Source organism: Manis pentadactyla, chromosome 3, assembly GCF_030020395.1.
Source record: "Manis pentadactyla isolate mManPen7 chromosome 3, mManPen7.hap1, whole genome shotgun sequence".
NCBI lineage: Eukaryota > Metazoa > Chordata > Mammalia > Pholidota > Manidae > Manis > Manis pentadactyla.
In genome coordinates, this window is record NC_080021.1 from 178,465,230 (window position 1) to 178,481,979 (window position 16,750).

The following is a 16,750-nucleotide window of genomic DNA, read 5'->3' on the forward strand; positions in this document are numbered from 1 at the left end:
AGTGTTATTGTTCCTCTTCCCATAGTTCATTGTTGCTCAAAAAGGCATCTTTTTGGATCATAAAAATAACATTTGCTATCTTAAAAGTGTTCATAAAGACAATAATATCACTCAGCCCCAAAGCTTGACTAGTTGTGTGATGTTGGGCAAATTACCTTTCTAAGCTTCACTTTCCTCACATATAACACGCACCCCTTTGGGCTGTTATGAAAAGTAAATGAGATAAACATATAAAGCCAGGCACATTTCAGGTACTCAGTGATACTGGCTCCATCCTTTACCTTTCTCTCACTTTAAAAAAGGATTTTTAAAGCCAAAACCACAAAGTTAAGGAGTCTGAAATAAAGAAGGTAGATATTATATAATTCTATCAGAATGGAACATTTTTTAAAATACTGTTTTCTGATTACATATGTAATTCATATTCATTATAGAGGATTTGGGAGATACAGAAAAGCATAAATTAAAAAATTAAAAATATTTGTAATCCCACTATAAAGACTTTATTAAAATTTTGATATTTATCTTTCTTGTCTTTTTTCTATATTTTATCCCATCTTGGAAAAAAAGAAAAAGCCTTTCCTGAGTTTTCTTTACTCAGCCGTCATCCTTCTCTTTCAAACGTTATGCAGCCAAATTTCTTACAGCCTTCCTCTCGCTCTTAGTTCTGGTTCTCTCTGTGAAATCTGTTCTTAACAGGTAGGCCAAGGTATTCCAGTAAATCCAACATTATTTTTACATTTAAAAAAATTTTTTAATTAGTGTTCCGCACTACAAACCACTCCTTTATTCTTGAAATGTCTTTCCCCATGGGCTCTAATTTTTCTTATTTCTTTGATCATTTCTTATTCTTTGTAGGATCCTTCACATCAGTTTGTTCTTTAAAAATTTGATATTACATGTTCTGTCATGAACATCTTTTATTTATCTCCATCTGATGCTTCTGAGGTATCCCAAACTCAGCATTTCCTAAACTGACTTCAATCCATCATCTCATTCCCTCCCACAAACAAAAGTTTGTTCCTCCCTCTGCCTACCACTGCCATCTGTTTGTTTACTCAAGTTGGAAATATGATTCTTCATTGATTCTACTCCTGGATCTGGTCAATTGCCTACTTCTTCATCCCCAAGTACCTTGAGTCCCTCTTGATCTCTTCTGCCTTGTTTCCTCATTTATGTCCATCTGATATAACTGCATATTTCATATGGTCTTCTTCCACTGGACAGTAGGCTCTATAAGGATAAGGATTCTTATATGCTTTGTTCATTGTTATATCCCCCATGCCTAGAAATTTGCCTAACACGTAGAAAGCATTTAATACATTTTGTTTAATGAAAACAAATCCCCAGAGTGTCTATACTAGCCTAAGATTTCTTACCTAGATCACTGAATGGGTTAAGTAACTGTTATTCATGAATGTGGTTAGCTATTCCAATTAATTTTCCACATTGCAACCAGAATGAACTTTCTAAAATCTAATTATGCTATATTCTTATTTAAAACTCACTGATGGCTTGCCATAGCCCTTAGGATAAAGTCCCTGCCTCCCTCTCTCGCTTAAAAAGCCCTTCATGAACTAAGTCCTACTAAGTTTTCAGTTTTATCTCCTGCCACTACCCACTTTGAACTTTGGTTCTAGTCATACTGACTTCTGTTATTTGCCCAAAATTATCATGCTTTCTTACCTCTAGACTTTGCACATGTTGATTGTTTTCTCTAGAACACTTTTACTTTTTTCCTTTGATTCCTAATCATTAAGGCCTCAGTTAAAAGGCATGTTTTAGAGAGCTCCTGCATGCCCTTACAGCATCAGGTATTACTCTTTTCTTAGTAGTTATCCAGTTTATTGTAAACACTTATTTAATTGCCTGGTTCTATCTCTAGAATATAGCTCCTTGAGAAAAAACAGTCTGTTGATTTCTATTATATTCTTAGCAGGTGGCATACAGTAGGTGCTCCAATCTTTTGAAAGAAAGAATGAGAACACACAGTGCTTCCCCATATGCATATGTACAGTCAGTCCTCATTTTTCATAGATTCTGTTGTAAATTTTCCTACTCACTAAAATTAATTTGTAACCCCAAAATCAATTCTTGCAACACTGTTTCACAGTCATTGGTGGAAATGTGCAGAATCATGAAAAACTTGAATTGCCTTATATGCTTATTCCCAGCAGAGGTCAAATAAGGCACAACACTCTGCCTTCCTGTTACAGTTCTCATACTGTTAACAGGTATCCTTCTCGTGGTATATTTAGTGCCGCTTTTCTCCACGTTTGTGCTTTTTGTTGGTGATTTTGCTATTGCATGTGGCCCCTAAGCCACTGCTGAACTGTGGTGTCTCGTGTTCCTAAGCACAAGAAGGTTGTGATGTGCCTTATGGAGAAAATGTGTTATAAATAGCTTTGCTTGTTTAGGTATAAGTTGGCCTTGAGTTCAGTGTTAACGAATCAACAGTATATATTAAATAAGGTGTGTTTAAACAGAAACATAAAAGAAGGTTTTGTGGTAGTTGGACAATGGAAATATTGTAACCAGAGACTCATAGGAACCTAACTGTATTTCCTCCAAGAGCAATAGTTCAGTATTTGCTAACTCAGTGTTTATGTTGACTTTATAGAACATAACTATCACAAGTAATGAGAATTGCCTGTATATGTAATTATAGTATTTTGTTCAAATATATGTATATATAAAATATATTTATATATATATATACAAATATATATAAATATATATATATAAAATGTTTCATAGTTTGCTTTTTTCCCCACATAACTGTGTGCATGTGTCATACTCCTATTAAAAACAATGGGTCTTATCTCATATGTTATATTATTAAGAAAAAAAACTATGTGTGTTCTTTTATGTTGTATGAACATGGATGTAAGTGTGGCTAATATGCATTAGGTTATGGTGATTATCTGGGGGATGAGTATTTTTTTCTTAATTTTTAGTAGACATGTGTTTCTTTTGCAGACACATTTGTAAACCATGGTTTTTAATGGATGTGTTGCACTTCCTTTTGTGAAAGTAATTAAGTTTTGACTAATAATGTCCTTAAATTTTCTAATGTTTTAGATAGTCAACATCTACAGTTGGATCTGCAGAAAATGGAGCTTCTGGAAAGTAAGATGACTGAGGAACAACATTCTCTTAAATGTAAAATTAAGCAAATGACAGCTGATCTGGAGACATATAATAATTTGCCAGCTTTAAAATCATCAGGTGAAGAAAAGAAAAAGGTAAATTATTAACAGTCTTACAAAATTGTAATTCAAATTTTTTTTCTTGTTCAAATTTAACATGTATGTAATTTATAGAATATATTCTTTTCAGTTGATTAATACATAAGCTAAGAATAAAATAAAGATGTTTACATACATAGTAAGAATTTAGCATGATTTAAGTTTTAAACAAGAGGCAAAAATTGAAAATCAAGAGAGAGCATTTCAACAAATACAGACTTTATAAAGTGTAGATTTGATTATGATATCTCACTACTTAAGACTTCTCAATGGCTTTTCAGTGATATTTTCATTAATTAAAAAGTAAATTTTTGGGGGTAGAAACAGATACAGCAGCCTTAATAGAGTTATTATTAATACAGTTAATTTAGTTTATTATAGTTCAAAGGATATTTTTACAAACATGTTTTAGAGTAATTATAGCCTGAGTAGAATTTTATGAGAAAATTTTTGAAATTATTCAAATCAAATATGATTTATATTGGTTTGCTAGATATTTACTAAAGCTTTATTTACTTCTATTTGGGTTTATCTAGAAATTACATCATGAGAGGATAGTACTATCAACCCACAGAAATGCCTTTAAGAAAATAATGGAGAAACTAAACATAGAATATGAAACACTAAAAACACAATTGCAAGAAAATGAGACACATTCTCAGGTAAAAAAGACTGGAATTCATATATCTTTTTAGGCTGTCTTGATGTCTTAATCTATATTTTCACTCCAATACAATCCTTTCCTTTTTTTTTTAACTTTCTTTATCTTCCAGATTCTCTGTCTTTGAAGGTAACCAGATTTTTACAGTCTCTACTCAAAATGAATTTATTCCTGCTTTCCTGCTTCTTAAAATATTGTATTGAAGACTTATTTTATACTACACACTGTTATGGGCATACCTGTTATGATAAATAGGTTTAAAATTTCTCGAAAGCAAGTAATTTTTTTTTCCTTTGGTATCATTAATCTACAATTACATGAGGAGCATTATGTTTACTAGACTCCCCCCTTCACCAAGTCCACTCCATATACCCCATTAGTCACTGTCCATCAGCATAGTAAGGTGCTGTAAAATCACTACTTGTCTTCTCTGTGTTGCACAACCCTCTCCGTGCTGCCCCCACATTATACATGCTAATCGTAAGGCCCCCTTTTCTTCTTCCACCCCCTTCTCCCTCCCTTCCCACCCATCCTCCCCAGTCCCTTTCCCTTTGGTAACTATTAGTCCATTCTTGGGTTCTGTGATTCCGCTGCTGTTTTGTTCCTTCAGTTTTCCCTTGGTTCTTATATTCCACATATGAGTGAAATCATTTGGTACTTGTCTTTCTCCGCCTGCCTTATTTCACTGAGCATAATACCCTCTAACTCCATCCATGTTGTTGCAAATGGTAGGGTTTGTTTTCTTCTTATGGCTGAATAATATTCCATTGTATATATGTACCACATCTTCTTTATCCATTCATCTACTGATGGACACTTAGTTTGCTTCCATTTCTTGGCTGTTGTAAATAGTGCTGCGATAAACATAGGGGTGCATCTGTCTTTTTCAAATTGGGATGCTGCATTCTTAGGGTAAATTCCTAGAAGTGGGATTCCTGTGTCAAATGGTATTTCTATTTTGAACTTTTTGAGGAACCTCCATACTGCTTTCCACAATGGTTGAACTAATTTACATTCCCACCAGCAGTGTAGGAGGGTTCCCCTTTCTCCACAACCTCACCGACATTTGTTGTTGTTTGTCTTTTGGATGGTGGCGATCCTTACTGGTGTGAGGTGATATCTCATTGTGGTTTTAATTTTCATTTCTCTGATGACTAGCGATGTGGAGCATCTTTTCATGTGTCTGTTGGCATTCTGAATTTCTTCTTTGGAGAAGTGTCTGTTCAGCTCCTCTACCCATTTTTTAATTGGATTGTTAGCTTTTTGTTTGTTGAGGTGTGTGAGCTCTTTATATATTTTGGATGTCAACCCTTTATCGGATCTGTCGTTTATGAATATATTCTCCCATACTGTAGGATACCTTTTTATTCTATTGATGGTGTCCTTTGCTGTACAGAAGTTTTTCATCTTGATATAGTCCCACTTGTTCATTTTTGCTTTTGTTTCCCTTGCCTGGGGAGATATGTTCATGAAGAAGTTGCTCATGTTTATGTCCAAGAGATTTTTGCCTATGTTTTTTTCTAAGAATTTTATGGTTTCATGGCTTACATTCAGGTCTTTGACCCATTTTGAATTTACTTTTGTGTATGGGGTTAGACAATGATCCAGTTTCATTCTCTTCCATGTAGTTGTCCAGTTTTGCCAACACCAGCAGTTGAAGAGGCTGTCATTTCCCTATTGTATGTCCATCACTCTGTTATCATGTAGTAATTGACCATATATGTTTGGGTTAATGTCTGGAGACCCAAGACATTAACATAATGTCTATTCTGTTCTGCTGGTCTGTGGCTCTGTTCTTGTGCCAGTACCAAATTGTCTTGATTACTGTGGCTTTGTAGCAGAGCTTGAAGTTGGGGAGCAAGATCCCTCCCACTTTATTCTTCCTTCTCAGGATTGCTTTGGCTAGTCAGGGTCTTTGGTGGTTCCATATGAATTTTTGAACTATTTGTTCCAGTTCGTTGAAGAATGCTGTTGGTAATTTGATAGGGATTGCATTGAATCTGTAGATTGCTTTGGGCAGGATGGCCATTTTGACAATATTAATTCTTCCTAGCCAAGAGCATGGGATGAGTTTCCATTTGTTAGTGTCCTGTTTAATTTCTCTTAAGAGTGTCTTGTAGTTTTTGGGGTATAGGTCTTTCACTTCCTTGGTTAGGTTTATTCCTAGGTATTTTATTCTTTTTTATGCAATTGTGAATGAAATTGTTTTCCTGATTTCTCTTTCTATTAGTTCATTGTAAGTGTATAGGAAAGCCTTAGATTTCTGTGTATTAATTTTGTATCTTGCAACTCTGCTGTATTCTGATATCAGTTCTAGTAGTTTTGGAGTGGAGTCTTTAGGGTTTTTTATGTACAATATCATGTCATCTGCAAATAGTGACAGTTTAACTTCTTCTTTACCAATCTGGATTCCTTGTATTTCTTTGTTTTGTCTAATTGCCATGGCTAGGACCTCCAGTACTATGTTGAATAACAGTGTGGAGAGTGGGCATCCCTGTCTTGTTCCCAATCTTAGAGGAAATGCTTTCAGCTTCTCACTGTTCATTAAGATGTTGGCTGTGGGTTTTTCATATATGACCTTTATTATGTTGAGGTACTTGCCCTCTATACCCATTTTGCTGAGAGTTTAAATCATGAATGGATGTTGAATTTTGTTAAATGCTTTTCAGCATCTATGGAGATGATCATGTGATTTTTGTCCTTCTTTTTGTTTATGTGGTGGATGATGTTGATGGATTTTTGAATGTTGTACCATCCTTGCATCCCTGAGACGAATCCCACTTGATCATGGTGTATGATCCTCCTGATGTACTTTTGAATTCAGTTTGCTAATATTTTGTTGAGTATTTTTGCCTCTATGTTCATCAGGGATATTGATCTGTAATTTTCATTTTTGGTGGGGTCTTTGCCTGGTTTTGGTATTAGGGTGATGCTGGCTTCATAGAATGAGTCTGGAAGTATTCCCTCTTCTTCTATTTTTTGGAAAACTTTAAGGAGAATGGGTATTATGTCTTCTGTGTTTGTCTGATAAAACTCTGTGGTAAATCCATCTGGCTCAGGAGTTTTGCTCCTGGGTAGTTTTTTTATTACCACGTTAGTTTCTTTGCTGGTAATTGGTCTGTTTAGATTTTGTGTTTCTTCCTTGGTCAGTCTTGGAAGGTTGTATTTTTCTAGGAAGTTGTCTATTTCTTCTAGGTTTTCCAGCTTGTTAGCATATAGTTTTTTGTGGTATTCTCTAATAATTCTTTGTATTTCTGTGGTGTCCATTGTGATTTTCCCTTTCTCATTTCTGATTCTGTTGATGTGTGTAGATTCTCTTTTTCTTTTTATAAGTCTGGCTAGGGGCTTATGTATTTTGTTTCTTTTCTCAAAGAACCAGCTCTTGGTTTCACTGATTTTTTTCTATTGTTTTATTCCTCTCAATTTTATTTATTTTTTCTCTTAACTTTATTATGTCACTCCTTCTACTGACTTTAGGCCTCATATGTTCTTCTTTTTCCAATTTTGATAATTGTGTCTTTAGACTATTTATTTGGGATTGTTCTTCCTTCTTTAAGTATGCCTGGATTGCTATATACTCGCCTCTTAAAACTGCTTTTGTTGCGTCCCACGGAAGTTGGGACTTGGTGTTGTTGTTGTCGTTTGTTTCCATATATTGCTTGATCTCTATTCTGATTTGGTCGTTGATCCATTGATTATTTAGCAGCATGTTGTTAAGCCTGCATGTGTTTGTGAGCCTTTTTGCTTTCTTTGTACAATTTATTTCTAGTTTTATTCCTTTGTGGTCTGAGAAGTTGGTTGGTAGGATTTCAATCTTTAGGATTTTACTGAGGCTCTTTTGTGGCCTAGTATGTGGTCTATTTTTTAGAATGTTCCATGTGCGCTTGAGAAGAATGTGTATCCTATTGCTTTTGGATGTAGAGTTCTATAGATGTCTACTGGGCCCATCTGTTCTAGTGTGTTGTTCAGTGTCTCTGTGTCCTTACTTGTTTTCTGTGTTGTGGATCTATCCTTTGTAGTGAGTGGTGTGTTAAAGTCTCCCAAAATGAATGCATTACATTCTGTTTCCTCCTTTAATTCTGTTAGTATTTGTTTCACATATGTTGGTGCTCCTGTATTGGGTGCATATATATTTATAATGGTTATATCCTCTTGTTGGATTGACCCCTTTATCATTATATAATGTCCTTCTTTATCTCTTGTGACTTTCTTTGTTTTGAAGTCTTTTTTGTCTGATACTAGTACTGCAACACCTGCTTTTTTCTCCTTGTTGTTTGCATGAAATATCTTTTTCTATCCCTTGACTTTTAGTCTGGGCATGTCTTTGGGTTTAAGGTGAGTCTCTTGTAAGCAGCGTATAGATGGGTCTTGCTTTTTTATCCATTCTGTTACTCTGTGTCTTTTGATTGGGCATTCAGTCCATTTACATTTAGGGTGATTATTGAAAGATATGTACTTATGGCCATTGCAGGCTTTAGGTTTGTGGTTACCAAAGGTTCAAGGTTAGCTTCTTTACTATCTTACTGTCTAACTTAACTCACTTATTGAGCTATTATAAACACAGTCTTATGATTCTTTTACTCTCCCTTCTTATTCCTCCTCCTCCATTCTTTGTATGTTAGATGTTTGTTTGTTTGTTTGTTTGTGCTCTTTTGTGTTTCCTTTGACTGCTTTTGTGGGTAGTTGATTTTATTTTTTGCCTTTAGTTAGTATTTGATTGTTCCGCTTTCTTTGCTGTGATTTTATTTTCTCTGGTGACATCTGTTTAGCCTTAGGAGTGCTTTCATCTAGAGCAGTCCTCTAAAGTACCCTGTAGAGGTGGTTTGTGGGAGGCAAATTTCCTCAACTTTTGCTTGTCCAGGAATTGTTTAAACCCTCCTTCATTTTTAAATGATAATCCTGCTGGATACAGTATCCTTGGTTCAAGGCCTTTCTGTTTGATTGCATTAAATATATCATGCCATTCTCTTCTAGCCTATAAGGTTTCTGTTGAGAAGTCTGATGATAACCTGATGGGTTTTTCTTGGTAGGTGACCTTTTCTCTCTCTCTGACTGCCTTTAATACTCTGTCCTTGTCTTTGATCTTTACCATTTTGTTATGTGTCTTAGTATTGTCCTCCTTTGGTCCCTTGTGTTGGGAGTTCTGTGTGTTTCCGTGGTCTTGAGAGGCTATTTCCTCCCCCAGTTTGGGGAAGTTTTCAGCAATTATTTCTTCAAAGACACTTTCTATCCCTTTTTATCCCTCTTCTTCTTCTGGTACCCCTATAATGTGGATATTGTTCCGTTTCGATTGGTCACACAGTTCTCTTAATATTCTTTCATTCCTGGAGATCCTTTTATCTCTCTCTGCATCAGCTTCTCTGCATTCCTGTTCTCTGATTTCTATTCCATTAATGGCCTCTTGCAACTCATTCATTCTGCTTTTAAGTCCTTTCAGAGATTGTTTTATTTCTTTACTCTTCCTCCTTAGCTCTTGCATATTTCTCTGCACATCCATCAGCATGGTTATGACCTTTATTTTGAATTCTTTTTCAGGAAGATTGGTTAAATCTATTTCCTCAGATTCCCTCTCAGGGGAGGATGTCTGGGTTTTTCTGGTCTGTATCTAATTCTTCTGCCTTTTCATGGCAACAGAGGTAGTCGTAAGCAGTTGGCGCATGTGTCAGCTGGGAGGACCAAGACCCTTTCCACTTGCTCCTGGCCTTCCTTTCCTGGGATAATGGCGGCCCCTAGTGGCTTGTGCTGGGCAGCTGTGCGCAGACGGGGTCTCTGATTCTTGCCCGGGCCACTGTGGAGTTAAGCTCTGCGCAGTTGCTGTGGGTCTGGCCACTTTCAGGTTGCTACTCCACTATGGCAGGTCTGCACTGGCGGGAGAATGGGCAGGAGGCTGTTTATCACCATGAGGAGCCTCCAAGCTGCGCTGCCACCCAGGGTTAGGGCACCTGGAGTTCCCCGGGATTCCCAGCTGCTAGGCTGATTGCACCGGGATGCTTCCGTACAGCTATGAGGCCCCTGTCCCTTTAAGACTTTCAAAAAGCACTCACTTTTCTTTTGTCCCAGGGGCACCGGCTGTGGGGTCCTGCTCGCAGGTTTTACTGTCCCATTTCCTTAGTATCCAGCACCCCACACACACTCTGTGTCTGTGCTCCGGTGCAGATGGCTAGGGCTGGGTATTTAGCATTCCTGGGCTCCCGCTCCCTCCCTGCTCCGACTCCTCTCCTCCTGCCAGGAGTTGGGGTGAGGGGCCTGCTCAGGTCCCACCAGGCTGCAGTTTGTATCTCACCCACTTCGCGAGGCACTGGGTTCTCACAGGTGTAGATGTAGCCTGGCTGTTGTACTGTATCTTCTTGTCTCTCTTTTAGGAATAGTTGTATTTGTTATATTTTCAAAAATATATATGTTTTTGGGAGGAGATTTCCACTGTCCTACTCACACCGCCATCTTGGCTTCTCCTCAAAAGCAAGTAATTTTTAATGCAGAAACTTTGCTAACTCATAAAACTACCATTTAAGAAAATAAACCATAATGCCTAGTATCCTACCACCCAGGAGAGTAATTGTCATTTTTGTGTGGGTCCTTTTAGTCCTTATATATATGTTATGTGTACACACACTTTGTACATATGCACATGTACACATTTCTATAGATTTATAAAAATGGTATCATATGCTACATATTATTTTTCATTATTAACTATACATATGTAGTTCCCTTGTTAGTAGATATTTTAAAAATATGATTCTATGTAATATTTGACTACATGAATATAGCACAATTCACTGAACCAATCCATGTTGTTTGACATTTAGGTTATTTTTAGTTTTAAAACTGTTCAAATAACTGTTCAAATGCTATCAAGAGAAGTCCTATCCTTGAACTTCTTGATTTACATCTCTGATTAGTTACATAAGATGTACAAACAAGGCCCTTTTTCATATCACTCATCCTACTGGTAATTATTTGAACATGGTCTGAGGTATTGTATATTGAGAGCTCTATCTGAGATGACAGAGATGATATATGCTTCATTTATTTTCTCCCCAGCACTGTCTAGTGGCTGGCACATAATAGGTGGTCAGTAAATATTTGTTGGAAGATTAAATGAAGCATTATGTCTTACACAAAATCAGTAATTATGGTCTGATTGGTCATTCTCATATCTAATAGCCTATGTAGCAACTATGATTTATTCTATATGCATTAAAATATTTTCTTCCTTTTCTTTACATTATAATATGATTGTGATAGATAACCATCTTTAACATTTTGGTATAATATCCTTGTAAACTTTTTTCCCTTTTCAACTATACATCCATTACTAATTTATTGTTTTTACAAAAAGGAAATCATTCTGTACATATAATCTTTTTTTCCCTTTTTTAAAATTGAAATATAGTTGATACACAGTATTACATTGGTTTCAAGTATACAATGCTGTGATTCAGCAGTTGCCCACATTATTAAATCTTCATCTTCATTAGTACAGTTACTGTCTGTCAACATAGGAAAATGTTACCAAACCACTGACTATATTCTCCATGTTACACTTCCATCCCTATGACCAACTTATATTATGATTGAGAATTTCTATGCCCCTTTGTCCCCCTCACCCTTCCCAGCCACCTACCCCAATCCGTCCCCCATGGTAACCACTAGTCACTTTTTCAGAGTCTATGAGTCTACTGCTATTTTGTACATTTTGTTTTGTTTTTAGATACTACAAATAAGTGAATTAATACACAGATTTTCTGTGTATTAATTTTGTATCCTGCAACTTTTCTCAATCTAGTTATTAGTTCTAATAGATTTTTGGTGGAGTCTAGGGTTTTCTATGTGTAGTATCATATCATTGGCAAATAGTGACAGTTTTACTTCTACCTTACCAATTTGGATGCCTTCTATCTCTTTAACTTGTCTAATTGCCATGGCTAAGACTTCCTATGCATAGTCTTTAAGCATTTATTTTCTTAAATTTTCAAGCTCTTCTTTGATGGCATTTTTATGACATCAGATACTTCATGTACCACTTTGATATGCCACTTTTTTATAAAAGGTATACTTTCTTGGAAGGGGTATAGTCTCACTAGAGTTTTCTACAACTAAAAGCTTAGAATTCACTAACTTACATAGTTCAAATTTATCAGACATTCTATCTCAACTTCATAATATAAAGTCTATATATAGACTTGTAAGTAGAAGAACTATCCCAAGCTGTTTAGACTGTGGATGAGTGCTGGAGAAGGAACCTAAGAAAAAGTTTTTAAGATCATTGCCTTAAATGATTCTTAGGCATAAGTACTGATATTTCTTACAGAATATCAGCCCTCCTCTTCTACTAAACAGATGACTTAAGGAGGAAAACATTTGGCAAACAAAATTTCTTAGAGCTAGTAAATTGGCTACAATGTTTATTTTCACATTAAGTGCTAATCATATTCTATATTTTTATTGAAGTATCTTTAATATGCAATCTTACATTGGTTTCAAGTATACAACACAGTGGTTCAACAGTTACCCATATTATTAAATCATCACCACACTCCCACTAGTGCTGTTCTCTGTCAACATAGAAAAATGTTACAGAATCATTGACTATATTATCCATGCTATACTACCATCCCTGTGACCAACTTACATCATGATTGAGATTTTTGTGCCCCTTTATCCCACTCATCCTCCCCATGCACCTACCCTAAACCTTCCCCCATGGTTACTACTAGTCACTTCTCAGTGTCTATGAGTCTACAGCTATTTTGTTCATTTTGTTTTGTTTTGCTTTTATATTCCACAAATAAGTGAAATCATGGTATTTGTCTTTCTCCACCTAGCTTATTTCACTTTGCAAAATATCCTCTAGGTCCATCCATATTGTTGCAAATAGCAGGATGTTTTTTTATGGCTAAATAGTCTTCTTTTCTGTATACATACCATATCTTCTTTATCCATCTATTGATGGACTTTGGTTGCTTCCTTATCTTGGCTATTGTAAATAATGTGCTAATGAACATAGGGATGTATATAGCTTTTCAAATCAGGGATTTGTTTTCTTCAGGTAAATTCCTAGAAGTGGAATTACTGGTATTTCTAATTTTAGTTTTTTGAGGAACTTCCATACTGCTTTCCACAGTGGCTGCACCAATTTACATTCCCACTAATGTGCAGGAGGGTTCCCTTTTCTGCACATCCTCACTAATCATATTCTTAACCCCATATACCGGTAACAAGAACTCACAAAGTAAGCCACAATTTACAGTTATTCTCTGTATTATTTGTTGCATTTTGTGAATCCTAGTTGGCCAAATCAAGTCCTAGCCTCTATCTTTTGCAACTTTTTCTTGAAAACTTTTTTGATATCTATAAATAATTTTACATAACAGTCCTTTTTCTGAATGAATGGCTATTATTTACTTTAAATCATTTAAGCATATTTATATTGCAACAAATTGTAAAACTCCTAGGAGAAAACATAGGGAAAAAGCTTCTTGACATTAGTCTTGGAAATGATTTTTTAGCAAAAGCACAAGCAACAAAGGCAAAAATAAATAAGTGGAACTGAAAATCTTCTTCACAGTAAAAAAAACAAAAAGCAAAATGAAAAAGCTACTTATGGAATGGGAGAAAGTATTTGCAGGTCATATATCTGATGAGGGGCTAATATCCAAAATATATGAAAAACTCGTATCAAATTTTTTAAATATACAGATATTTCCTTCATGATATCCTCAGAAGTTTAAAGGCCAGTCAGTAATGTAAATGTTTAAAATAGAAAGAATTTGTCCATCTGACATACTGTTGCTCTTACAGCAATATTCTTTCATTTAGCACATAAGAGGTCTGTTGCCTTTTAAGAAGGCCACTTCTCTGTATTAAACAAAGGGGGAGAGTTTGATACTTGACTTTGTAAAAGGTTATTAAAGATTTATTGTCAAAAAAAGTGCTGACTGCTTCCTTAAGTCCATCTTAACTTCAAGGTCCTTTCTGGGGAGCTAGATCTGATTTAGTAGTCTTAGCTGACAGTACATACAGTTCACATAATTAATTAGTTATGATTCATCCTAATATCTAGATATATCTCTTTGAAGAAACAATGGGATGGATGCTACATTAAGACTGAATTTATGCCCTGAAAATAATTTTAACATGAGAGTAGAAAGAAATATTAATGCTGTTTAAATTATCAAAATTTACAAAATGATCATTACCTCTTAGAAATGTGCATGTAGAACATTATTTTAATGTTCACTTTTCAGATGGTCCTTTGTTTAGGAAAAATATTATGTGCGTCTTAAAAAAGAAAGACTGTAACCTGAGTTACAAGGTTAATTAAATCAGAAAAACAATTTAATTCTATAACAGTAAAATTGTCTTCTGAGGAAGCAACCATCAATATAATATCCACATTAGCTTCCTGTTGATGCAGAAATTATTGTACCAGTGCCAGCTTTTTACCAGCCCTCATATAATCTTCACACTGCAGCTCTGCTCTTATCACAGCTTGTGGAATTAGACAGGAAATTTAGCCCTGGAAATAAGGAAGTTTCTCCTGTATAGCTGAACCTTTGACAATGTTGCAATATATATTACATTGGTGGCATTAGACTTCCAGATATCAAGGAGAGATTCTCATCACATCCCGTTCTTCTTCTTTAAGTTCTTTTAATAGAGGGAAAAATCATAAATTGTCTTTCACTTGGCATGTTCATTGGCATAATAAATATTTTTAATGTTTTCCAATTAAAATAAACACTGTATGTATTAATGTATTTACTATTGTTTAATCTTTCCTAAATTTCTTTTTGTCTACCATGGCTTTATGTCAATAAAATGCAAGGGAGTTGATAAGATTTCAAGTTGAGTGGATTTTTTTTCTTATCTTCCTAAAAGGGTATATATAATTGTTTTTGAATATGGGCACTTGTTAACATTTTTCTTTTGTGTTTTTAGCTTACAAATTTGGAGAGGAAGTGGCAACACCATGAGCAAAATAATTTTGTGATGAAAGAATGTATCCTTTAAAAAGCTGCAAATGAATTTAAGGATTCCTTTTCTAGGAATTTTTTTTAAGACAAATGAAATTCAACACTCACTAATCAAATACCTAATCTGTACAAAATATGTGTGGAATAAATGAATAAGACTTAGTCCTACTCTATATAGTAAACAGTGTGTGTGTGTGTGTGTGTGTGTGTGTGTGTGTGTGTGTGTGTGTGTGTGTACCAAAGTAATTAATAGAAAGCATACTGTACAAAGTCCTGGTGTGGCAGAGTCTCCAAGTGCACAGGCTTTGGAGTTGGGAGATCTAATTTTAACTGTTGACTCTACCACTTACAGGTTACTGACTTTGGATAATTAATTTGCTTAAGCCTCAACTTATGATCTCAAATACAGTCACTTCCTTCCATTAGAGTGACTAGAAGAATTATATATATCACATATGTTTGTTGTTTTGTGTAATGCAGTACCAGTATATCTGGGCAGGAAAGAGAGATAAACCAAGTAGTGTCATGAGAAAGTTGGCTTTGAAGCTCATCTGTGTTTCATCTAGTGCAGCTTCATCTCATTTGTACCAAGACAGTACATAGATCCCATCTTCTTGTTTGTCTTTTGTGTGATCGTAGGAGGAAGCAGCTGCTTGAGGACTGTATTATGGAGTTGTAAGAAACATTTCCCTGAAAGTTCGTTCTTCAACCCACTCAAGGATATCTTTGCATGGAGAACTAGCACCTGACTCCCTGGTAGCATAGGTCTCTGGGACACTGCTGAACTTCAGCTCAGGGCAGCATGGACCCCACCTTCTCCAGATGAGATACTCTGGGGGCTCTATTTCCAGTAGTCATGCCACTTAGTTAAAGCCAGAGACTCCCATTCACAATATGCTAAAGTGAAGCACTCTAGTTTTGTACAGCATAAAGTAGATGATTTTGAAACAGTGAAGTCTAGAGACTTGCCTGAAATTCTGCATGATAGTCTAGAGAACATGGTTCTTCTGAACATTCAATTTTCTAAGACCAGAATTAGACTGAGATGCATAACATATTAACTATAAAAAGCTTTCATACTATAGGCGAACTTCTTTGAAACTAGTTTTGCTCGACGTTTGAGGTTTCAGTTGATTCTTAATCTGTCAGAATAATATGTTATTTTTAAAAATATATTTTATTTGTGCTTTTTTCTGTGCATCTCCAGTTTTCACTAAGAAACATACCACTATGGTTTGGCTCCTTTCTGAGCCACAATCAGAATAATATTTTTATCGACAGTGTTCCCCCTTAACTCATGTAATTAGTCATAGCAACCAAGAGTCAAGAGAGTGATTACCAGCCAATTATGAAGAACGTATCCAAACAGATTGCAGATTTCAATAAAACCATCGTGGATGCTCTACATAACATGAATAGAAACTGAGTCTAAACCAACTGCAAGTCTCCCTAGAAGTATCTTCTTGCTGTTAAACTTGTACAAGATGACTAAAAAAATAACAGCTCACCCTCGAAAAGTTTTATCTAAAATTTTTGAATGCTGTAATTTTTGTTACCTCTTTGATGAGTGAAATTTTAGTAGTACAATAGTTCAATAAATAGTTTGCATATGAAAATATATTATCTCCTTTATTATATTTGGTTTTTTTGTGTGTGGGCGATAAAAATACCTCAAAGAACAAGTAGAGAAACTAAGAAGTTAGTTGGTATAATCCATCTATGGCAGCAAATATCATCTTTTCATGTGTCAACTCTAGGTGGGATACTTAGTGTAACTCTAATTTAGCACTGATATCAATTTAGTTGATTTTTGCTTCTAGAAAAAGATAGTAAGAATAGAACTAGGGAGATGTTTAGCTTTG

The 16,750-nt window shown here is 35.4% G+C and overlaps 1 protein-coding gene across 1 annotated transcript in view; it reads left to right on the top strand.

Moving 5' to 3' along the window:
• IFT74 (intraflagellar transport 74) overlaps positions 1-16,525 on the top strand; it is a 91,176-nt gene extending 74,651 nt beyond the window's left edge. The window contains exons 17-20 of the mRNA XM_036898098.2: positions 3,082-3,245; positions 3,785-3,910; positions 14,854-14,914; positions 16,196-16,525. Coding sequence (XP_036753993.2) covers positions 3,082-3,245; positions 3,785-3,910; positions 14,854-14,914; positions 16,196-16,314 — 470 coding nt within the window. The 3' untranslated portion in view covers positions 16,315-16,525. The remainder of the gene's footprint in view (positions 1-3,081; positions 3,246-3,784; positions 3,911-14,853; positions 14,915-16,195) is intronic.
• Positions 16,526-16,750: the final 225 nt, after the last annotated feature.